The 25394-nt window shown below is 41.3% G+C and overlaps 1 protein-coding gene across 2 annotated transcripts in view; it reads right to left on the reverse strand.

The window, feature by feature from the left end:
* Positions 1-25394, reverse strand: part of TMEM255B (transmembrane protein 255B) — a 66880-nt gene that overhangs the window by 29350 nt on the left and 12136 nt on the right. For both annotated transcript variants that reach the window (XM_040055831.2, XM_040055830.2), the window contains one exon: positions 10686-10775. In XM_040055831.2, the coding sequence (XP_039911765.1) occupies positions 10686-10775 (90 nt within the window). The remainder of the gene's footprint in view (positions 1-10685; positions 10776-25394) is intronic.

Genomic DNA, 25394 nt, shown 5'->3' on the forward strand with positions numbered 1-25394 from the left:
CCAGGCTAACAGGGCTCATTCAAATGGGGGGAACTGCAGGACTGGGACCCAAAATGTGAGAGAGGAAAAAGTCTACAAGAGATACCTCAAGAGGAATGCAAAGACACGAGTCTTAAAAGTAAAATAGTCTAAACAATTAGTGAAATGTTTCATGAATGTCCAGACTGCTCAGGTACAATTAGCTTTTTCCTATCTCCACTGGCTTGTCATTTTGAAGCTTATATGCATTTCAGAAGATCAGAAATGTTGAAATACATGGCGCTCAGTGCTCCAGAGGCAAAAAACTTCACTGGATATACTGATGGTTGGGAATATGGAGAGAACTGCACTGAGCCATACAAGAAAATTCTAGGAATATTTGGTAAAAAAAAAATTCTTAAGTATGTTATCTTCTTGGAATTTATCATAAAAGATGAAATAAATATATTACAAGTATGAAGTTCCATAATCTAGCATCAGTGATGCAAAACATTTTAATAAGCTCTTAACAGAGCCATAAATAATCATCAATCAAACGTCTGTTGAATACCTGGGAACATACTTTCCATAGACATTATATGCAACTGAATAATCATTTACTCACAGAGAGAGAAATTCCTGCTCCATGATATGATTATTCATACTAATCATGGTTTCTTCTTAAAGGTGAAGCAAATAAAACCTTTTGCTAAAGCAAATTGCATCATAGTTAAAGATTTTTAACTCTAATTTTAATTTTTACTTTAGTGGAATTTAACTTGAATTTAAATTTTTACTCTATTAGAATTTAAGGACTTCAGATCCATGTGAATAAACAATTCCTTTTCCTTTATTTACTTATTTTTTTTAATCCCCTAGTTTCTGCACTGGACAACTGAAAACAATGTTTTCCCTTTGAGCAATGATAAAAAAAGAAAAAATGAAGCATTTCTGCTGCAATCTGAAGTCTGCAGGTGGTTACTTTCTCCCCCTCTATATGTCTGTGTAGAAGCTTTTAATTTTTTACATAGAAAAGAAACATCTGTTGTTAGTCTAGAAACATTTCTGAGAATAGGAAACAATAAAGGAAATTATCTTCTGCTGGCAGCACATCAGAGTGAAGTAGATTATGCTTTTCAGAACAGGCTGCAAGCCCTTTGCCCCTGTCACCCACCTTTCTGAGAACTAAAGCGTAGTTAACTTGCTTTGTACGCTCTGCATAAATTCCATCATGGCCCATGCTTTGCCAAGTAACAAAGTAAAGATGAAAGTAGACAATAAATTTCCCCTGACTCAAGCTACTCTTCTACATTGCTGAACAATTTCTACCTTCTCTGCCACTCACCTGATTTTTGGATGTATAGAAGCCACACAGATGCAGAAGCCAATAATCTATGTATAAATGCAGAAGACTATGATCTGTGGGAACTAAAAATACCAGTGTAATTTTCAAATTGGATCAAATACTTCTCACTTTCTCCAATCTCATATTATTTCTTGCATTAATAATATGATTATTAATATCAGTAAAATGTGTAGAAATTCCTATCTTATTTCCTTATTTCTGGAGCTGATTTACAATATACTTGAAGGAATTCAAGCCTATCTAAGTACACTAGAAGCAAAGCTAAAAGAAAATAATTTAATTTCAGAGCCAAAGAAATTGGAATGCCAGATTTGCTACTACCCCAGTGTGCTAAACATTCTGCCCAGTTGTACACTGACACTGTGGGCTCTGTGCAACAGGATCATGCAATTAAATGGCAGTGGCATTTCACCATTATCTTTCAAATATTCAAATGCATGGGTCGTTCCCTTAACATTTTTCCCATGGTACAAACCCCCAATTTAAAATAGAAGAGTAGTTTTTCTCCCTCCCTATTGCACGTAATTGTAGTAAGATGGTCTTACTGCATCTTCACAGAACTCTTCCTTCAAAGATGCTTCCCAAAAAAAAGTTTTGCTGCATTTTGAATGACCAAAGCAAGGATATTAATGAGAGATCTCAGTTTGGGATGTTACATCTCAAAGACAGAAGCCAATGTACCAGTGTTTATACCAGGGAGCTAGGGAATCCTGGACCAATCCTTGGTTTTGTCAGCACTGATGGCATTTGTCCTACATAGGGGGACATATGGGAAAGGAATGCAGAACCTCTCTTTTCACTTCTCATTCACAAGTGGATTCCTCTTTGGTATCCAAACACAGTGTGTGCTGCCTAATGTTTTAGACATTTCTGTTTCGCTGGCACAATACCAGCCCTTTCCTGTCAGGAGAACAAGTCACAGCAGGAAAGGAAAAAAGGGATTTTAAAGAATTTGTAATTTGGCTAAACCTGAAAGGAATTTCAGGGATAAAAAGAAAACAAACAAACAAACAAACAAACAAACAAACAAACCAATCAACAAAACAAAAAACCCACAACCCAAAAACCAACTAACCAACCAACCACAACAACAACAACAACAAAAAAGGCAAAGAAACAAACCAAAAACACAAACAAACAAAAGCCCCAACCCCAAAAAACAAACAGACCCAAACAAAAACCCAAACAAAAATCCCCAAACAAACAAACACAAGCAGTGTACAAACTGGGTGCTTTGTCCCTGCCAGTGTGAGAGCTCTTCAGACTCAGAAAAAAAAAATGGTTGCTATTATTTTTATTACTGCAAAATATCTGGCAACCAAACTATTGCATACTACCAGCTCCTCTGTGATGTCAGTATATTCAAGCTGTATTCATAACACTTACCTGTCTGGAAACAGAGGAATATCAGATTGCAGATTTGTGGGTACAAAAACCCTGTATCTGTGCTCTAGACCAGAAAACATTAGCAAGATGGCAGTTTTGCTGACAAGTCCCTGGATGCATCCAATATATTCAATATATATGTACTCATATATATATTAATATTTTGAATGTATTCATCATTGGGCTGTCTTTTATGTTATCCAGTATGTGAGGAATAGAGGTAGAGATATTATTTAAGTTATGTTCATTTTAAAGACTGCATTTCCTCTGTTAATTTGAAGACCAGCAAACCCCAATCAGAAATCTTGATAAATAGTTTTCAAGTGTTTTTAATTTATCAAATCCTAAAAATTTTCCAGCAGAGAACAGGTCCTGGCACCACACAGACAGCTTGTACAAGAGGTAATAGAGTTTCTACCTGACTGTAAAAATAGTTCACAGGAGACTTCCTTGAATACCTGCTCTAGAATGACTTCCTGAATAACAAAGGCTAAATAATTTCATCCCAAGACATATGCTTCAAGTTCATAACCTCTGGATATACTTCATAAGATTACACAAAAAGAAGCGTGGGATTTAAATATTTCAGTGATTGATAATTATCCATAACCTTGACAAAAATGCTTCCATAATTCATTACTGTCAAAACCATGTCTGCTCCATGGTTTTAATCTCTTTAGCATTGACTTCAACTCACTGCATTTCTTTTGTTTTTGTGCAAGAGACTAAAAGCCCCCTGCTATCAGATAACCTTTAACTACACCATAGTGAAGAGATACCATAGAAAGGACATGATCAATTTACCTGTCAGTGTTTTCTGCATTAAATGAAATAAATCAAATTTCTGAGTACTTTTTCTAAAAGCTACCACTTCAGACTTCAGTTTTTTCTTCTCCAAACTCTTTCCAAGTCGATAAAGTCTTTGGCAAAGCACCAAGAAATAACAGAGATGGAATCATCTAGCAGTGGTCCCACAGGCTATTCCTATATTGCAAATTAAAAGCCAGAGACCAAGCTCCACATGGTCCCACCACTTTGCTCACATCAACACACCTTAGCATTATATGTCCAGTTCAGATCTGATTTCAAAATAACTTATGGAGGTGATCTGAAACTCTTCTGTAATGTCAATACCTTCTCTACTACTAGATTTCCTTCTGACTTCTGTTGTGAGGCTTTTGACTTATGTACCTCTGACTAATTTACCTTTCACAGGACTGGGCACTTCCAAGCTGTAATGTGCTTCACAGGGAAAATATATCTGAGTAGTACATCAGGGTCCAAGCTTTTCAGGCTCTCCAGGAAAACTCTTTTTCAAAGTATTTGGCCTTTGATTTAAAGTATAGTCAACAGCATTTGGATATGTGAAGGGGTTTTTGTGAAGTACAAAAGAGAAATCTTGGCAGATGGGCTTAAGCTGGTTGCAAGAAACCTCCTTTGCTCCAACCCTTGAACTAAGTTCATAAAAAAGAATTAATCCCACCCTGTAAATGGCTGGTACGCTAGGAATGCAATCTGTGCTTCCCATCTCAGTGTCAGATGCAAGGTCTAATACTAGAATTAATACTGTGGGATAGTTGACCATTGACATCAAAATGTACTGATTGCAAACTTAAGCACTCTGTATTAGGAAGTTCACCAATAAAACAATTTTACCTTGGTGGACCATCAACATAAAAATCACTACTGAACTAGCACTAGTTTTCAGTGATAAATATTTAGTACTTGCTCTGCTAAAAAGAAAAGAAAAATACAACTGCAAAGCCTTTCACAGAATCACAGAATAGTTTGGGTTGGAAGAGACTTTTAAAGCCCATCTAATAGCAATGAACATCTTCAGCTAGACAGGCTGCTCAGAGCCCTGTCCAACCTGACCTTGAATGTTTCCAGGGATAGGGCACCTACCATCTCTCTGGGCAATCTGTTTCAGTGTTTTACCATCCTTGTTGTAAAAAACTTTCTTCTTATATCTAGTTTAAATTGACCCTCTTTTAGTTTAAAACCATGACTCCTGGTCCTATCACAACAGAGCCCACTAAAAATTTTATCTCTATCTTTCTTATAGGCCTCTTTAGGTACTGGATGACCCCAGTCTGGTTTCCACAGAGCCTTCTCCTCTTCAGGCTAACAACCTCAGCCATCTCAGCCTGTCTTTGCAGGAATGGTGCTCCATCTCTCTGATCATCTCTGTGGCCCTTCTCTGGACTTGCTCCAAGGGATCCATGTCCTTTTTCTGCTGATTGGACTCCGGAGCTGGATGCAGCACTCCAGGTGGGGTCTCACCAGAGCAGAGGGACAGATCTCCTCCCCTGACCTGCTGGACATGCTGCCTTTAATGCTTTGTATGGTATATGCCATGCCGTGCTATTATATTAATGAGTCATACAGGATGGAAATGGAATTAAAAGTAATTAGGTGTAATTTTGTTTCATGTGGTAGCATGGAGAGCATAAAACACATTTAGTGTTGACCTCCAGAGAATCTACCTAACTTAATTCCAGTGAATAATTTATTCTTTGAGTTGTGTTTTCTACCGCCAGTTGTCAAGGTAACAACTTTGTTAGTCATGGAACACAACTATTTCTTTTTTTCTTCAACAGGAAAGCCAACAGGCTGGCTCAGAACATTTTCAAATGGCTTTTTAGAGCATCTGGCCTGTAGCGTGCAAGCTTGTGCCCTGTGTTACATGCAATGGGCATATGAAGCTACCCTGTAGTAAAATGCAGCAGTGGCCAGCAAAGCTGCTGGTCACCCCTGCTGCTGTCCTTGCCTGATTATCTGTAACCTGCATGAGAGGCCCCAAAGATGCCAAGGGGATGGACATCCTTGGTCCCTGCATGTGCAACCACTGGGTGTTGCTGCCAGCTCCTGAGGGCACACAGCAGCACCGGCATCCTCTGCCCTGGACCTCACAGGTCACTGCTGGGCAGGGATCACTGCTGGACAGGGGTCTCTGCTGGGCAGAGGTCACTGCTGGACAGGGATCACTGCTGGACAGGGGTCACTGCTGGACAGGGGTCTCTGCTGGGCAGAGGTCACTGCTGGACAGGGATCACTGCTGGACAGGGGTCTCTGCTGGGCAAGGGTCTCTGCTGGACAGGGGTCTCTGCTGGACAGGGGTCTCTGCTGGACAGGGGTCACTGCTGGACAAGGGTCTCTGCTGGGCAGGGGTCTCTGCTGGGCAGGGGTCACTGCTGGGCAGGGGTCTCTGCTGGGCAGGGGTCACTCCTGGGCAGGGGTCACTGCTAGAAAAGGGTCTCTGCTGGGCAGGGGTCACTCCTGGGCAGGGGTCACTGCTAGAAAAGGGTCTCTGCTGGGCAGGGGTCACTCCTGGGCAGGGGTCACTGCTAGACAAGGGTCTCTGCTGGGCAGGGGTCTCTGCTGGGCAGAGGTCACTGCTGGACAGGGGTCACTGCTAGACAAGGGTCTCTGCTGGGCAGGGGTCACTGCTGGACAGGGGTCACTGCTAGAAAAGGGTCTCTGCTGGGCAGGGGTCACTCCTGGGCAGGGGTCACTCCTGGGCAGGGGTCACTGCTGGACAGGGGTCACTGCTAGACAAGGGTCTCTGCTGGACAGGGGTCACTGCTGGGCAGGGGTCACTGCTGGGCAGGGGTCACTGCTGGGCAGGGGTCTCTGCTGGGCAGGGGTCACTGCTGGACAGGGGTCACTGCTGGACAGGGGTCTCTGCTGGGCAGGGGTCTCTGCTGGGCAGGGGTCACTGCTGGACAGGGGTCACTGCTAGACAAGGGTCTCTGCTGGGCAGGGGTCTCTGCTGGGCAGGGGTCACTGCTGGACAGGGGTCACTGCTGAGCAGGGGTCACTGCTGGACAAGGGTCTCTTCTGGACAGGGGTCACTGCTGGGCAAAGGTCTCTGCTGGGCAGGGGTCTCTGCTGGGCAGGGGTCTCTGTGTCTCTGGCAGGGAACCACTCTTAACCCAGAAATCAGCAGGTCTTCATCACATAGAATGCATCCATAATGTAGCTATTTGTTCACTAGGTCGGGGCTGCCGACTTGACATTACTGAATACAGCAGCTTTGGAGTTCTACCAGCCAGAGCTCAATGTGCATGAGCATCCCCCAGCTCAAAGACTCCATTTTCCCACTGCCTTTTCTCTGTGTCTCACAGAAAATGCAATTACATAATGCCTGTCTTATTAAAAAATATTTTGAGTTAGCATATATGAAGAGAAAGCAAATATATCAAGTTTAATTTCTAAACTCCCAAATCAGTAGTTAATTACCCAGCTGATATACTTCAGCAGTCCACAAGTTGCACTTAAACCATATGGGTGAAGATCTGAATCTAGGAGCGTTTCAGTATCCTCTGGTCCAGCCAGGTTCGGGCTCAAGTTCATTTCAGGACTTAGCACCTGCAGATGTACTCTATTTTAATTAATTCCTTAAGCCATCACTCTCAAGAGGAAGAAACTAGGTCAGCTGAAAATTAAATTAAATCCATGTTACATGGAAGTGGCTTTGCAGAAGAGGAGAGGAACAACATAACACTGCTTGGTTTGGTGTGCATTTTAGATCTCACAGTGGACAAGCAACTCTGCCTTCCAGAGCACCCAGCTTTTCCTTCACAGAACCACAGAACAAACCCGGCTGGAAAAGACAATTCCTCACTTCATACCTGTATTTTTTGCTGTTGGCTATTTTAGGCTCTTTCTGGAGCACAACTGCAAACTCAAGATCATGTGGCAATGGTTGAGGCTTGCAGTCATGAACAGGAAGTCATAGCTACCTCAGAGAATGTGTTCTTGCGGTGGGACAGGGCATCTCCCTGTGTGGTGGGAGGAGGTTGTTGAATGATCTCCAATAGAACACTTGGACTATTCTCATCTGCTAAATAACAAAATGTCTCAAGCAAACACAAATGCACATAAATTCCTTTAATCACCATATTTTTCTGAAATAACATCACTGCACTTTAATTTCAACTTTGATTTATTTAACTTGATTCTGGTTTTTTTTTTGTTTGTTTGGTTTTGGTTTTGGTTTTGGTTTGTTTTTTTTTTTTTGAGGTGAATTATATGGGCATTATTTTTTAAATAAGCTACTGCTGTTTTAAATCAAGCTACATTCCCTTCAGTGTTTTTAATTTTATAAATGGTGTGATCCAGAGCTTTCTATAAAGCAAAGTAAGTATTAAATAATTTAAGCATCTCTTTTCTGAAATACATCAATTTCCTCAAAGAATTTTTGTCAATTTCATGCCTTCTTGGGAAGGAAATAAAACAGAGAAAAGTATTTTATTATTCTATTTGCAGCTTTATAAGAGCAGGAGAAAATGTGCAGCTATAATAATCTCCATTCCATGGCAGGCACATACTAAGAAAAATCTGTAATTATGTGATTTGTCCTCTTCACATCCTCCCCAGTTCAAATGACGCTAAAAACAAAATGAAAAAGAGGGCACATTTCTTATTCCAAATTGATGTGAAAGACGTTGTATCTGTCACCAGTCTGAAGGCTGCTTGGCTTCAGCTACCATTTCTCACAAAAGGTTTATGGCTTTATTATAGACCAGGCACCTGCTCTGACACGGCAGGGATTTGTCCTTTCCCTGACTGGAGGACAGTCTAATCCAGCTCTTCAGCAGTTACGCCCCAAAGCCAGTGGACAAAATGGCAACAGCACAACCCAGGCCTGAAAAAGGCTGGTACTGCCTGTAGGGAGTGGACTGAAAGTGGTGTTGCTGCTCATCCTGAAGGAAATGAGCTGTTACGCAAAGAGGATATAACACAGTGGCAGTGACACTGTAGTCTGCATGGCACATGTTCTTTTGATAAGGTCCCACCGTTACTGTAAATTAAACGGGGAGCACCCTTACAGTCTCATGCCTACAGACTTTCCCAGGTGTGTTAGTCAGAGAAACTTGGTGATGTACACCTTTACTTCACCTGATCCTATCAAGCTCCTCATTAGCCAGAGGAGGATGAGCTGAAGTGAGTGTGAGCGTGCTGAGAGGCAAATTAGTATTCCAACATACAGTGCTACTTATTATTTCTTTTCTCTGTAATAGGTGAAGGAGACAGCAAGATACAAATACAACAAACAGAACTAAGCCCAAATGTAAGCAACTGGTCGTGGATTTCCATGAAGCCTGTCATGATGTGACTGAAGCGGGATCATGTTATTGGGTTCTACATCTCCAGCACTCTGGGGAATGGCTGGATGGTGACCAGCCCCCTCCAGCCTCCAGCTCTGCACAGGGGATGCAGTCATACCCAGTCACTGACTTAACCAGGAACAGAACTGCACCCCAGATCGTAAGATGGTTTTTTCTTGGGTGAGTGTAATGACATTATGCCTTGGTGTTCTCCTACTGAAAACACCTAGGAAGGTGCGAGGAGTGACACCTGTGTCTGTGCTTGAGGCTGAGCACACACTGTCCCCTGGCACAGTACCTCACCTCAGAGAAGCTGTGTCTACCCCCAGCACTGGGGGGCTGTGGCTGCACAGCTGCACTGCAGTTATAAGGTGTAAGACTGTACAAGTGCCATCTGAACATTTCCTAATGATCACAGTAAAGCAGGACAGAACTAAGTCAGGTTCCTGGGAAATTACAGAATCACAGGATCATCAAGGTTGGACAAGACCTTCAGGATCATCCAGTCCAACCATCAACCCTAAATCACCTCAACACCATATCCCTATGTGGCACATCCAGATACCTCTTGAACATTTCCAGAAATGGTGACTCCACCACCTTCCTGGGCAAGTTCCTCCAACGCTTAGCCACTCTCTTAGCATCCAACCTGAACCTCCCCTGGCTCAATTTAAGGCCATTTCTTCTCAAACTTTCAACTAGCAGAAGAGACTGACTTTTACCTCACTAAAACCTCCTTTCAGATAAATAACCTCTGTTTGTCCAGACTAAACAACCGCAGTCTCCTCAGCTGCTCCAGGACAGATCCAAAAATTCAGTAAGTGGCAGTGGTTTTCCCGGTCACAACCACTGAATTTTCTGGAGTAAGGAATCTAAATAGGATTTTGCTCCCCTCCTCTTTTAAGCAGCTCCCATGGAAAGGCTCTCCGGGCCTATGCTAGCCAGAGATGGTTAAACCAGGTGTCATCCAGACCAACTACAGGGTAAATCCAAGAAAAGCAAGCCACTTTGGCATCCTGCAGGGTCTGTATAGCACAAAACATGACTACAATCCAGAGCATTTATCCATGCTCACATTGCACACCTCAGTTGTTTATGCCAATACATGTCTTTTGTCTTGTGCAATGCACATGGGACTCTGAAACCCATGTTTGGTTTAAAGCCCTCTTCAGTAACAGTAAAATATACATCAGTTCATAACTTCATGCTCCAAGTCATCTAAAGCCTAATTATTCTGAGTTATTTGATAGCAGAAATTCAAGTAGGGGTCTCACTGATGCCAGAGGAGTTATGCTACCCCTCGGTGAACAGAAGAAGAAAGATGAGCAGGCCCATGGTATTTCATAGCAGAGACTTGTATATAATCACACTTGTTGTATTATTTAGCATACTACATCTGACCTCTAATGTCTGTTAACACATATGACTACTAATTTCCTGATGATTTTGGAAATCAAAGCTCAGTTAAAAGCTAGGGTTTAGATTGATTTTTTAGATATTCTATCACAAAAGATAGAACAGCAAACAACACTTTTCTAACATATAAACTAGCAAATTCAAATCCCATCAGGTCTTCTGGTGCTCATCACTGGGTGCATTCCAATCCTTACCGTGCCCACAAAGCCTTTGTGCAATAGGAAACAAATGCTGGTAGTGGTTGAAATATCTTCCTTTTGTGAGCAGATATTCCTTTTAGTGTGCCTTTCAAGATATCATTTTATATCACCTTTCTATTTGGAATCTCCACCAAGAACTATCAAGACCCCTGATGTACTGCTAAACAGAAACAAAAAGAAAATACTTTTCTGCTAGAAATGACATAAATAATCAAAATTGAAAGATGATGGAATCACTGTACTTACTATGTGTCGTGCAGCGAACACTCCATCAACTATTGCACAACAGAAGGCTGCTACAACACCAAAGCTGATAAATACGATGGAGGCCACCAACTGAGAAGAGAAAAACAGATTAAGCAATCTTTTCAACATAATTCTTTAAGTAAAACAATTACATTCATTTTTCTAGTATTCTGAAATGATGGTTCCCACTGTTGTAATTCCCTTTAGGTCTGTGTGTCTGGATGACAGTCATACACTAGTGAAAAGGCAGAAACTCTTGATGCTCAGTTGACAGACCATCAAGCCTACTAGAAAAGTTTAAATCTTTCAAGAGAAAATTAGGTCAGCTGCAAGAGTTAAATTCAATGGTGATTACTTCCAAATCCACTTACTTAATAAAACAACAGTGCTTCCACAGGGACATGGAGGGCTTGGGGGAAGAGGCTGTGCAGGTTGGGCATGCTAAGCCCCCTGCTCACTGTGCTGCTGTTCTGACAGCAACTGCAGGGCTAGAACAACCCCAGACACCGTGAGCTTCCTGCCCAATTCACTCTGGAGAGAGCTACAGGACCTGGAAAGAATGTGGAGTGCATCTCCACCAGGGACCAGTCAGTGTGCTGCTGGTACACACTTCTGAGATGACACTGCCTTCTTCTGAGGCCACATCTAGAGGGTGCAGTGCTGTGAGCCAGGTGAGATGAAGCCCTGAAAGGCCACCTGTGCACTTGGCAAAGTGCTCCCCTGGGTTTGCTAGCCCCCATGCCATCAGATGCTGACAGTCCTTCCTCTCCCAGATTAGAGGATTTTGTGATGTTGAGGACTCTGCACCCTGAGTTTGAAGGAGTGGATTCCTGCAGGGTATTTAGGTGAAGCTAACGTGCATGCTCTGGCTATGTTTTTTTATGTAATGTAATGTATACTTGTTCTGGCTCTGGCATTTCTCAGGCAAAGTCTCAAGAGGAACCCTTTGAAACATCCTATATGATAGGTTGATTTCAATTTACAACAGTATTAAATTATAACTAATAATAACAAGAGATAATTTTTTTTCTTGGAAACTGATGGAAAAGGATTCTTTTATTGACACAGTGCATGGAAAAGGGATTCAGTGAAGAATGTGGAACCTTTTGGTTATTTACATGTCATTAAATGCTCCTTCATAACATGTATTCTTGAAATGCCCAGGTACAGATTACCAAAATTATGTCCATAGAGTTCATTTATCCTTTTGCCTACACAAAATCTGCATTACATAGATGCCATTTTCACAAATTTGTAAGGCATCACTAACTCACTTTAAAAATGGACTCTTTATCTTGTGTTAGGTTAAGAACAGTACAATTTCAATAATGCTTCCAGGGGTTGCTGCATTGGTGATTTTCTCAAAAATATTTATATTGGGTAAGTAAGAAACTACAACCATATAAGCCCACAGCTTGGATGCACAGGTCAAAGCAGTATCACCCACTTGGAGGGAAGAGCTCTTGGAGAATTGGCAAAAAGTACAACTTAAAAGCAGAAGAATCACAATGCTTTCTGACATACACCTTTAATCTCCCCTTAGCTCATGTCTCACGCAATCAGAGGTGAGTCAGCACTGCCACAGGGATGGCTGTGGAATTGGAATCCTCAGCATGGGGAGAAAATGGACGCACAAATATGGCTGAGGTTGATGGTACTGGATGATCTTGGGAACCAGCTGCATTCCCCCTGCAGCCAGCTCCATCCTGCTGAAACCCTAGGAAAACACTGCCTTCAACCTCTGCTATCCAGTAGCTCTCCAGCGTGGAAGGTCATGTCTCATGAATCTGGCTGTCTAAAGATCTTGGCATGCAATTCATCAGATCGAGAAGGCTGTGGACTCCTATCACTGCAGAGTAGTGGGCTGTGCTGCCCTGGGGCAGCTGCATTTGCTACAGATCCTGATCTCTTTATTTGAAAAAAAAAAGCAGTATTTAAAAGTTCTGATTAAGCCATTATTGTCCAATACCTCTATCTTGTTTTTCAAGTCATAGCAGTCAATCAAATAATTAGTGGGCTAAGCCAGGTGTTTCTGAATTGCCTGAGCTCAAGATGAATTTACTGGAAGCTGACCTCAAGGTGTCTTTTCATTTCACACATGAACAATTTATTGATGATCTACAATCCCCAAACCAATATTTTCCACTCACTGAGATAGTTTAAATCACATCAGGAGTGTGCTGGCCTTTTGGTTTCACCATATAGCCTTGGGAGACCACACATAAAAGTGCAGCAAATCACAGTATAGAAAGGAGCTACAGAGTTGGCTTTGCTCTCCTCAGTCACGTTGGAGATCATCTACCATTCCAAGGAGCTGTGTGCAAGTCAAAGGTTTACAGCCAGAGCTTGTTGTTCTTATCCATGACTACTAGCAACTACTTCAATGAGCAGTTCCTTTAGAATCAATATAATTTCTTGACTGAAGTAATATTTGTCACGATGTCAAAATGGCAGAACATGACACTGAGAGCTTTTTATGACTTAAATTGCCTTATATATATTTGAACAAACAAAAGAAATAAAAATATAAGAGTGCCACTAAAAAAATCCCTTAAAATAAAGTTAAGATTTATATTCCCTCTCAAATCTCTCATTGCTTATTAAGGATGTGAAAAACATAAAAAACCAAGTACAAAATTAATTACTTCTGAAAATTGCCAAGACATCCAAATGAAGAGCTGTTGTAAATTCAAAAGTTAATTTTCCCAAGTACTAGGTGATTGCTGGAGCAGTGAGTTCACAAGCCTAGGACTGTCTAGAAAGAGAAGCAATGCAGTTCATGTAAAGATAGAGAATGTTTGCTGACAGGTAAAAGAAACAGCACTTAGAAAAAAAGAATACTGATCCATGACATCATCTTATCTCCATTTTCAACAGCATTATGTTTTATCAGGAAAACTATTCATAATTTATAGCAATATATTTGAACAGTTATTCAAGAAACAATTTTGCTCTTACTATTCCATTGATGTGCAGCCAGGCTTCTCTACAGCTCTTGCCATCAGAACATGTTTACTCTTGTAAAGAAGTTCTTGTACAGATTACAATAATTTTATTATTTACAAGGAAGCCATAAAACCAGTTATTAAAAACTGAAAGCTGTACTGTGTGGGCCTAACAATCAAACTCAAAAGGCAGTTGTTTAACAGAGGGGTTTTAGCAAGAGGGAGAACAAAACAGCACATGGAATGAGGGACTTTTGTACGCAGTATTAATTGAAGAGCTGTAATCTATCTTCAGCTGTGTCACAGAACTATGAAAGCACTGAAAAATGCAAAACTGGTGAAAGACCAGACTGCTAAATTCTTGCACACTGCCTTCTTTCAGAAAAGACGTGCATTTTTTCTCAGAAATCACCTGTCTTGGACAACCTCCTGTCCTTCAGTGGGCATACAACACCACTGCCTGCATGGTCACCCTCCTGCGCAAACAAGACTAGAGAAGGCACCAGGGGACACACAGTGGCCAGGGATGCTGGTCACACTCTTGTCCACCTGCCAGAAATGCACCTGGCACCGGGAGCTGGCAGCTAAGTCTTCCACAACAATTCCCATTTTTGGAGTTAAGAGCTGACCAGAAACCAGCCCCAAGAGGTAGTTTGACGAGGCCAGCCCAGCTGCAGCTGCACCCTCATGAACGCCCTGAACACAGACACAGCACCCCAGGTCCCCAGCACGCTGTGTGCTGAATCACACACTGATAGCGCCATGTCCCTGCTGTGTGACACACAGACACCTGCAGCCAGCGTTTGCCAGCAGACCCACAGACAACCACATTATCCTCAGCATAAACACAGGCTGGCACCTCTCTGGCTGTTTCCAACATACCTGTGGAATACTTCTGGAAGCTAGCTCGACTCTCATTTCTGGCACATCCTTGGTTTCCTCTTGATTCTAATCGAGCCTTCACCTATCCTCAACCAAAAAGTACAACTTCTCAGATAACAGGAGTAATTTCTAGCACTGGCTGCTGTGTGAGATGCTTCATTCTCTCAATTTAGACCAAGTAGATGTGAGACTGAAAAAGGCATGGATTCATGTTTTCAAAATCAACTCATAATGGATATAAGGTACCTTACATCTAACAGAATCACTTTGCTCATGTGTTGGGGGTTAGGTTTGTTCCTTTTTGCCTTAAAGAATTTTTCCCCATAAGTTGCTAAGAGATAAAGTGCCATTGCGTAGATGGTGCTTGACCCACACAAAAGACATGGCTGGGAGGGGGAAGATCACACAAAGCTTGGGGGAGGGAAAAGGACAGGGCTGGGGGAGCTGGGGGTTCTTCCTGCTCTCGGCATTGGAGAGGATGGTCAGGCTGCTGCTTGCTGTGGGAGGAGTCCACTGTCAACAGAAAGTCTGGTCCTGGGACTTCTACCATCATCCATCATCTGCTCGTGTGCCCAGGAATTCTGAGCCCCTTCACCTGCCCTGCTGGAGCTGGGCCAGCCCTGCCCAGCCGTCGCGGCTTCTTCAGCACTGCCCACTTTGCCGGGACACCCTCCTGCCTGCTGGGGACCCTCACTGTTCCATCCACCAGCCCAGGAGTTTCCACCGTTCCAGCTTGGTGCTCCCGGAGTCCCAAGGGATCAGACTGCCCCGGGCTTTGTGAAACAAGGCCCCTCGAGGTTCTTGGCTCTGTTTATTATTGATGCTGTAGTTGTTGTTGTTTGTTTGCCTTGTTATAGTAGTTTACTATACTAGTAAAGAACTGTTATTCCTTTCCCCATAGCTCTGCCTGAAAAGCCTCTTTAATCTTCTAAATTATAATAACTTGGAGGGAAGGGATTGGAATTCCCCATTCCTAGGGAGGCCCAACCTCTCCCTACCAGATACCTGTCCTTCAAGCCAAGACATTATGTTAAATGGCTACTTCTGCATAGCACAGCCCACAATAATCAATGTTGAATTCAGCAGCTCATATATTGTTCAATATTATCAGCAAAACCAAAGATCTTTGATTCAGATTTCCTTCCCTCTCTCTGTTGTTAGTAGCACCTCAGGGTATAGACTTGAGCCTGTGTGATTGCTCACTGTCAACTCAAAGGGCATCTTCTTCTCCAATCCTTTGTTTGGTTCACTGCTGTCCAACTTTTCTCCTGCTCTCTGTCCCAAAAGGCTGCATCCCTTCATCCCAGCTCCTGTGCCTACCCAAACACACAGGAAGCCAGTGAAATTCACTCCATAGGCAGATACTACTTATTCCCCTAAATAAGTTACATCTGCAGAGAGACATGAGCACTAGATTCAGTGCAAATGAGAAGGTGACACCGTGTAGCCATGGCAGAATGGAAGGAGGCAGAAGTGCTGACAGCAACTAATAGATTGTTTCACCTGTTCCATGTAGTTTATAGTCCTAGGGATTATCAAAGGAAAAGCTAGGTTTTAGCTGTAATGAATAAATCATAAGAACTGGGGTTATTTTGTTGTTTGTGGTCAAGGAGACTTTTGTTTTACTGCCTGTGAAGAAGTCTGCTGTTTCCCAGTACCATGTCAGGGATAATTAGGAAAAATAGCAACATGAAAAGGCCAGTTGGTATAACAGAGGCAGGAGAGAAGTCCCATGAGAAATTTAAGCAACTTCACATGCATAAAAAGGTTGAATTAATTAGATAAACAAAGGGGAAAGAATACAGAAACCACATGAGAGGTATAAATTATGACAAAGAGAAAAAACAAGATCAAAATCCACTTTCAAAATCAAAGTAGCATTTTTGTTTGGAAAATGTATCTTTTTTCCTTGCCCCACATCCTGAAGGGCAAAATTGTGAAAAGTAGGATTTGCAACCTCTTTTGTTACAGCTTAGGTACTCACAGTTAATTTTCATCATATGTAGGCATCAGTAAAAGAGTATGCACATTGCTTTCTCTTTGCCTCTTCCAGTGGTATTTCTGCTCATCTTTTGTAGATAATTCATGATTTAGGCTGCACACAACAGGCAAGGGACAGGAGAAGTATCCAAGGATGGGAAAGTGCAACAGGGTGACTTAGTGGTCCTGGCTCTCCCCCAGCCCAAGAAGGTTTATGCAGCAGAGTTTAGTAAGAAAAGAAAGGGAGCACAGGTTCTGAGTCAGCTTACTCCAGCTCCTAAAGACACACAGAGATATCTTTGGGACAGGGACTACATCTTTACTGATCAGAAGAACAGACTACTCGAGTTTGCAGACTACTGGGAACTTTCCTTGTGCCATTTGCTGTGGCAGTTTGTTCTGGAGATGGGGGAACTCAGCATCTGACCACCCTGACACACGCCTGGGCTGTGTGATGGCTGTGCGGGGCCCCGTGACAGCAGGGCTCGCACAGCCCCGGTGTCTCTGCTTGCTATTTGCCTTTGGGGCACCAAAGCCCATGGTTCAAAACTGTCCCTAGAAAAGTAGCATGGAAACAATTTTGCCTTAACATTGTACTGTGCAAATAAACCCTTGTATTCTAACTCTAGGAGTTCCCTGGTCTAGGTCTCTCAGTTGTTTTCACTGTCTCGAGCATTAATCCTTAACTTATACCAATGCATTTGCTTTACTCTTTCTGTAATTAATCTTGTCTTTTTTTTTTTTTTCCTAGCTTGATAAAACATATGGAGATACATTTTCTGTGAAAAACATTATATGAAATAAAGACAAATTTTCTTATATTTTTATCTTCAATGAAAGATTGGTGGGAATTAAATCAATAGCCATTATGAAACATGAAACAAAACTACTGAGAAAGGTTACCTGATTAATACATTCTTTCTTCTCTCATAATCTAATATCAGCTACAAAACCAGACTTAGAATAGCTAGGAAATTATTTCAAATTGTTTTACAAGCAAATCTTTACTAGAATGACCGATCTACAGAACAAAAAACCCTATATCAAGCAGTTTCTGTGCACTTAAGACTTTGAAACTAGAGTCACCATTACATTGCAATCAGAGAATGAATATATGTGTAAATGAACACATATTAAATTCAAGATAATTCATTCACTGATGAGTAAAATGCTTGTCTTGATTCAGTTAAAAATGCCACCACTGATGATGCACTATCAAGTCTCCTGGGATTTTGGTACAATCTGAGGCTTCACTGGAGTCCAACAGATATTATTAAACAATTTTTTTAAAAACATGAGACTGAACTATACTTGCTTTAAATTTTCTAAGACAAGAAACAAAAGGAAAACTAAAGATTTTTTTTTTCCTGGTGCAGGGTTAGCTTTACTATCACTGGTCTTTTAACCCTCCACAACATCTAAGAATCCCAGATCATCCCAGTAACCATTACTGCAGTTACTGATTTCCTTCTAGCAGCAGCACATCTCAGCAATACTCAGCTCATTCTAACAGTACTGCTGTATTTTGTCCCAAGTGTGAACTGATCCAACCACCCTACTGGCTGACCTTATCTACTTCAAACAGGTACAGTGCATATGCTCTGCTCCACCTGTGGTTTTGCTCCTTTTAGGGAGGTGGGTTTTTTTTTTTTTAGTAGCTGCTCTACTTTTCTTCCATCCCATTAAATTAGGTGCTGAGTGTATGATCAACCTCCTTCCCTCTGTTTCGGACTCTTACTATGTGGCAACACTGGGGTTTCTCAGGGCAATTCAGTCTAGTGTGCTTTTCCAGATAGTGCCACTCTCTGGCCACCTTTATACAGAAAAGAGAAAAAAATATCATCTGGATCTCACAGCTGGAGAAACTCTAATGGTTTTGGAACCAGCTTAACCAAGTCTTAGTCGAGCAGGCAGTTCAAACTGGTAAGAATTCCCCTTTGCAAACATCAACAAAAGCACTTAGATAAGAACAGCTAAAAATTATTACACATTTAAGGACATAAAATTCAGTCTAGATGAAAAAGCCAAACACAGCATTAAAGGAAAGGGAACAAAAGTGACACAAATTTAGATTCACTGATCAGCAGTGCTGACATTATAGGAATTAATTTTGTATTTCTTGTTATGGATGCTCTTTTATTGCTTAAGCTGGAACAAGGTCATTTCATCAATTAAACAGCTGTTCAGGGCAGTGTGAGAACAATAAACCAAAAATACATAGCATACCATGAGTCATGAAAGTTTATGCTTCCTGGTAAAAAATGGTGGAATTTACATAGATCAGGACTGTCAGAGCTGATTGTTTTAGCAGCAAGAACTGTTTTTACACCAAAGTTTCTGTTTCCACAAATCCTCTTTCCCTATACAGTGACTGCATTGGTTTCTCAAGACACATACACTCTTCATAGAAATGCATAAATTACAAGTTTTCATGTAGTGAAATTCTACCTGCAGAGTCTGGAAGATTGTATCAGTCCATCAGGGATGTTCAGCTATTTAATCTGAGCTAATTCTTCAACAAGGTGTTCAGAAACTGCCTGTTCTTTTCACAGGGCACACCTCACCTCACCTTCTTCACCATGCACACACACCAGAACTTATATCAGATGCATTACTGAGACTCTGCATCCTGTGCTTCTGCACTCTTTGGGAGAGTAATTGACATCTTTATTGTTCCACAAACACATTTAATGGGTCATAAGGTTTACTTCTGTTTTCAACTGCGTGACAGAAACACTTTCATTACATAAACATCACAAGAAAAACAAAACAAAACAGAAACCAGGCAGTTAAAAAGTGCCCTATTATGCTCTTAATCCCCTGTGCTGTTCCCAAACAAGATCTGAAAGGATCTACATCCCAGAAGACTGCTACTCAGTAAGACAGAGAACTTAAACTGACTTTGTGGCTTGAGTCTCTGACTCAAAAGAACGGTGACAACCTTTGAAGTATTGAATACCTTTCAGTATTGAAAATAAGCTCTGGTGGTGGAAAGACATATTTTCATTCATGTAGGTATGAATCTTCTTTCTGTTTCTATACAATTTAAGTTTCCAGAAGTAAACCAAAGTAATTCTGGTTGCCAAGGAAGCTCTTCAAATAGAAACCAAAGAATCTCTTTCAAAATTTCTCCCCTTTGTAACCAATACTCCACTTCTTTCTTCCAGTGAGGTGAGAAACCTTGGGTGGACAAGACCTGGGACTGGTACAACCAGTGAACCATGGTAGGGCTGTGTGGGAGGGAAGGAACCACAGTGCTAGGTGGCAGGTGGAGGCACTTAGCAGCATCTCTAGCTATGTCAGACACAGCCCTGATGATGGAGCACAAAGATTGCCACAGACCTGACTGACAGCTTTACCAGCTGAAGCAACCCGGCACGCACATCTATGAAGAATGTAAAAAGCATTTTGTACAATAAAGACATAATGTCAGTGGCACAGTGGCACAGGCTTCTTTGTCATTATAGACATTTGCCAGGACATGTCAGCTGTAAATACATACATATATATGTGTGGATTACATGGTTATAATGTCGTAGTACATTTCTATATTATAATACTTATATATAAATAAATATTTGCATGCCCAGCTGATGAATCTGCACTGGTAAAATCTGAACGCATGCACCTGTAGACATGCAATATGAAATGCCAATCCTTAAGGAACTAGACCAGGGAAGAGCTGAAACATCTCCCACACATCCTTTGGTAATTCACACAGTGAAAGCATCTATTTTTGTCTTTGAGTCCTTGAACTTCAAAATTCTCAAGCACTGTTGGGAAATTTATGCTCTCTATCTTCAGGCATTTAACTCCCTGACAACACTTAGATGATTGTTTCACACCGTAGTGAGTTGATATAACAGATTATACCTAGCAAAAGGGACAAGCCTTGTTCCCTCAGTCCACAAATTCCTCTTTACCCTTACCCATGCAGCCCCACCAGTTAACTTTTGCTGTCTGGTGCTCACTTGGCTTTGAACCTTTTCACTTAACCAGTGGAGAGTATTCTTGGGCAGGGAAGAGGAGCAGAAGGAGTCAGCAATATAGAGGAAGGAGCAAAGGAGGGAAGAGAAAAGAGCTCTGTGTCAGTGGGTATTTATATTTATTATAATTTGGAAATCCTCACATTAAATGCACAAGGTCAAAGAACTGCATAAAGAAATTCAAAGTATTTTACTTAGTCTTTATTCATGGAAGATATAACATTAATAACAGCAAAATGTCTCTCATAATATTATACTCTTAAAAACAATTTTTTCACTTATTTACATTTTACTTATCTACAAAACTTTCTTCTTTTAATTTTACTTGTCCTCACTTTAGATGATGCTTTCATACCCACTGATATATCACCTGTCCTCCTCCTCTGCAGCTGAAATAACTTAGCCTTCAAAACATCTCCAGTTATTCCTCTCACTTCTACTCCTGTTTTTGTGGATTATTCTCCTGCATTACAGGGAATAACACAGACTTCCTGGGCCTATCATGCATTGACCATGTTCCAAATCCCTTCCAAAAAGGGTTAAAAAGGGGTCTCAGAGCTGATTCCTGAAAAATAAGGCAGGTAATAGCCAGGACTACACCTTGCTTATGGGCCACCTACACATAGGCTGCTCTGCTCTCAACTTGAAACCAGACAGAATTATAGTATGGTATCTTTTGTAATGTTCTCAATATTATAGAAGAGAAATATAATTGTCACTTAACACAGGATTATTCTTACCACGCTTTAGCTAACAAAAACTCCAGAATCTAGTTTAAACCACCCTTCAAGGTCTCTTCCAGAACCTAAGGAGACAACAAGATGCCTCTGAAGAGCACCTCCTTACAGCCTCGAAAAGCTAGTATGAGAGCAGGAAGACATTCTCAAAGAATAAGCTGTTTGAACTTAACAGCTAATAAGATGCTGTTACATTTTGAAAAAAAAAAATGCAGATACATAAAGGAGCCACTCAAGCTCATTCAAGTGTCAGTGTCAACCTATTCTGATTATCTTTATACAAATCTTGTCTGTTTCTGAAATGTGCAGTTAGATCACACCACAAAACCTAGCACACATTTTTGCCTGAAAAGGTATTAGTAGGTCTTTTCAGTTTTAATAATTTTAAAGGTGCTAAACAAGAGAAGGATGATTACTAATTTCTTCCATTATAACATTTTACTTCAGCATTAATTGTTTTTCTCTGAACTGTGTGAAATATGAGCATACAGAAAATCAACACTGAAAGAAAGAAGTGCTGTTAACTTCATCAGAAAATTGAGTTTAGGAGAGAAATAGACCTTGGTAATTACAAAAACTGCCTTTACATTTTCTGCATTTCCCCTGCAACAGTAAAGGCTTCTTCCATTTATTTGCACAGGAACATCAAAGACAGTCTCAGGGGATCTACAGAATTTCAGTGGTCTTTCTTTATTAAAACAAGCTGCTTTAATTAGCCTAATATGTGATATGAAATCAATCAGGAATTAGTATCTTTGATCAAAATCCGCACTAAAGCTGATTTCTTCCAGAACGTTTGATTTGCAAACGGCAAATGAAACAGAATGTGTTTGAACAGAGCTAATTAGGTGTATATATAGCAGTATTTTTTTGGGTGTGTATCTATTAATAACCATCACCTTTACATAAAATGCCCCGTGGGAATTTTCTGATGGACAAAATTTACAAGAAATATTGGTTTTGAAAACAGTAAAAGGGGTTTGGCTCTTCTGAAAGCTGGCTCACACACGTAACTGCTCCAAAAAATCCTCTATTCTGAAACAGATGTAAAGTCTGGTGACAAGAAAATAATCAGAGACGCTATTAAAATACTACCTCACAAAATGTCAGTGCAGGACAGGGACGCTTGTGGTGTCAGGGAAGTCTATCAACTGAAAACAGAAGAGAAAATTATTGCTTTGTTTCTCCACCCTCAGCTATAGTGTCTTTTCAACACTTCATTTGAAATCTGCCTCTTGTTGGCAGAGGTTGGGAAGCAAGCATATTAAGGGACCAAAACTTAGCATCCCTTGAGAAGCCTGAATAAATAGCTTAGCCTTTTCTGTCTGTGTGCAGAGCTCCATGTTTGTACCTTCATCATGTTTTCAAATTCTGCTTTGTTGGAAGCATTGCCTCCATCTCTCTGAACAAGTTATGAACCAGGCTGAGCACTAGGTTTATATTTGAGTATATCCTAGACATGTCAGTGAGAAAATTCAACGTTTGTTAGTGCAAAGAAAACATGAGGAAGACACAGCAGTGGATGACTTTGGGTGTCAGACCTGCTGCACACAATTGCTTCCATCCCAAGTACCAGGGTTTGTGCTTACTCACCATCTCATGAGGGGTCACTCCTGCCCCAGTGACCCCTCCCCATCCTCCTTGTGTCCTTTTTTCTCCCGTACATCCTCCCACGCCCTTCCTGCCTGCTCTCTGCCACCGCTGCACCGCTGTTGTAGCTCCCGCAGCCCTAGTGAGGGCTCCTGAAGGCACCACTGTGATATTGCAAACACTCAAAATCCTGGCAGCTGTGGCCCCTGAAGCTCCCCTCTCTCTTGTAGGCACCACGGCTCCGGGTGCTCATTTTCAGCCTTGCAAACAGTATGGCTTGGTGAGGCTGGCATGGGAGAGACGTGTGAGTGGAAACTGTGAGCCATTGCTGGTTTATCCATTGGGTTAGCTGAAACTACAGGAATGGTGTCATATCGACATTGCACATTTGAGGAGTGATTCATTTCTGGGTGCAAGCTCATGCCACCTCCACATATTTTCTGGGGAGAAACCTGTTACAGCACTCCCTCAGTGCTACTCACTGCTCTCAGCTCAGCTCTGCTGCCAGGAGCCCAGGCACAGCCAGCCTTCCCCACTCCCATATGTAATTTCAGCATCTCATTTCCTAACTGGAAAGACTTTGTGCTGTAATGTGAGGAGATGGCAAGCAAGCAAACAAGGGAGAACACTTCATGTCTTACAATCAAATCCATTTGATTTGAGCAGTATCATGTTTTTCACCCATCCGCTGGACTAAGTGTGCCTTTGGAATGAAACAACATACAGCTATACGCTGCTCTTCAATCCATAACCTGCCCTGCAGAGTGCAAGAGAGGGAAAAGGGAACAACAACACATTATGCTTGAAATGCCTTCTGCTTGCCAGTTAGGAACATCCCAAATCAGTTCAAATCCTTAGTTAATGGGAAATTTTGTTCTTCTGGTGCCGAGCTTTGCATATCAGAGCCAAGTACAAATGCTAAGAGCTGAAGTGAAATCATGCTAGTCAATGAGGCAGAGCCTGCTTCTTCAAGCAGCAGTTCCTTTGAATTAAGGGTTATAGCTTGGTCAGCACATTGAAGTCCCACTGTGGGCTCTGGGACGCCAAGGAGGTCAAAGAAGTGCAACATTATTAATGGTGTGTTTTAAGAACAAACCATTGTCCACTCTGCCTAACTGTGCTTTTGTTCTTTCTCAAACTCCATGCTCATCAGTTACTGAGAGCTGGGGTTTTACTGTATAGGTTCTACTAATCATGATATATTTTATATTGAGTTTAGCGTTTCATCAGCCATGAAAGAACCTGGACTTAAAATGGAAGGGTCACAGTCAACTAGAACTTCAAGACAAGAAGAGAAATAGATTTAAGTAGAATGGTCAGTTTGAAATAGATTTTTTTCCCTAGTGCAATAGAATTTGCATTCATTTTCAATTTAAATAACAAATAAAAAATGAAGTATTGAGTCATTACAGGGACCAGATAATTGTCACAGCTACACTGGGTTAAATTCAAATTATTCTGCAGTAACTGTTCAAAAGTAGTCCAGTTAAAATAGAAATAGAGCAAGCAATTTCTTTTCCCTTCCACTCCCTTTTGTCCTGCTGCAATGCATATAATATTTAGGTACAGGAATATAACATTTATGCTATATTTCTGTGCTTATATAAGTCTTTACAATCTTACTGACGGCTGCAAATTTGTTGAAGCTGCCCTAAACCCTTCCAATCAAATATACTCAGTGATGTCCCAGGGAATAAGTACCGCCTTCCATCGGAAACCCTTTCAATCTCATTTCCACAACTTTTAAAAGCATCAGCTCAGCCTTGGGAAAGACAGTGTTAAAAGATCCACTGTGGATGGTTCTCAAGGCAAGAAGCATAATTACACTTTCCAGTTATTCTCTTAGTCTGTTCCCCAGAAACCCAGTCTTCCAACAGCCAAATCATCTGTAAATGTTATAAGAAGAAAGCAGTTTTCCTTGTTCCATTGCTGGGAAATGCAAGCAGGCACTAATCCCAAGCATACTGGACACTTACGTCTCCACAGTCCTTGTGTAAATGACACAACATGTCAAGGAATACATACTTTAACTGCTGCTTACCCAACTTATGGCTTTTTCAGACATTTTACTTTTGCTAAGGACAGAAGCGTAGAAAACCATGAGGCAGATTAGGAGAAAAGTAAAAAATCAAACAACCCTAAAATGTTATGCCTGTCAGTAAGGTAGCATGAACACTGTGGAAAATAAAGCTATTTTCATTTCCCAGCACTGAGCCTGCAACTTGAAACCTGCTGTTCAGCCTGGTCTCTGATGTAGAAATCAGGAGCAATAGTTCTTAATTAAGCTGTTTTGTTAGTAGCAAAATTAATGACCCCTGACCTACTGCAGATTTTTGTCTCACGGGTCATGTCCCATGTGGATTCTCTACTTTTAAATAGTGGTGAGCTGACATTGCAGCTTTTACCACTATGGGGGAAATAAGTCATAATTCTCTCCTCTACCCACCCACGAATTTTCATGAAACTTGATGGTATTGCATACTTTTGAAGTTTCTACCTCCCTCCTGACTTTGCCTGAAACTGGTCAACATATTCAAAAAATGGAATAGGGAACAGAAAAAGACAGAGACAAATATCACATCTTTATCA

This window comes from Hirundo rustica, chromosome 2 (genome assembly GCF_015227805.2).
Source record: "Hirundo rustica isolate bHirRus1 chromosome 2, bHirRus1.pri.v3, whole genome shotgun sequence".
Taxonomy (NCBI): Eukaryota; Metazoa; Chordata; class Aves; order Passeriformes; family Hirundinidae; genus Hirundo; species Hirundo rustica.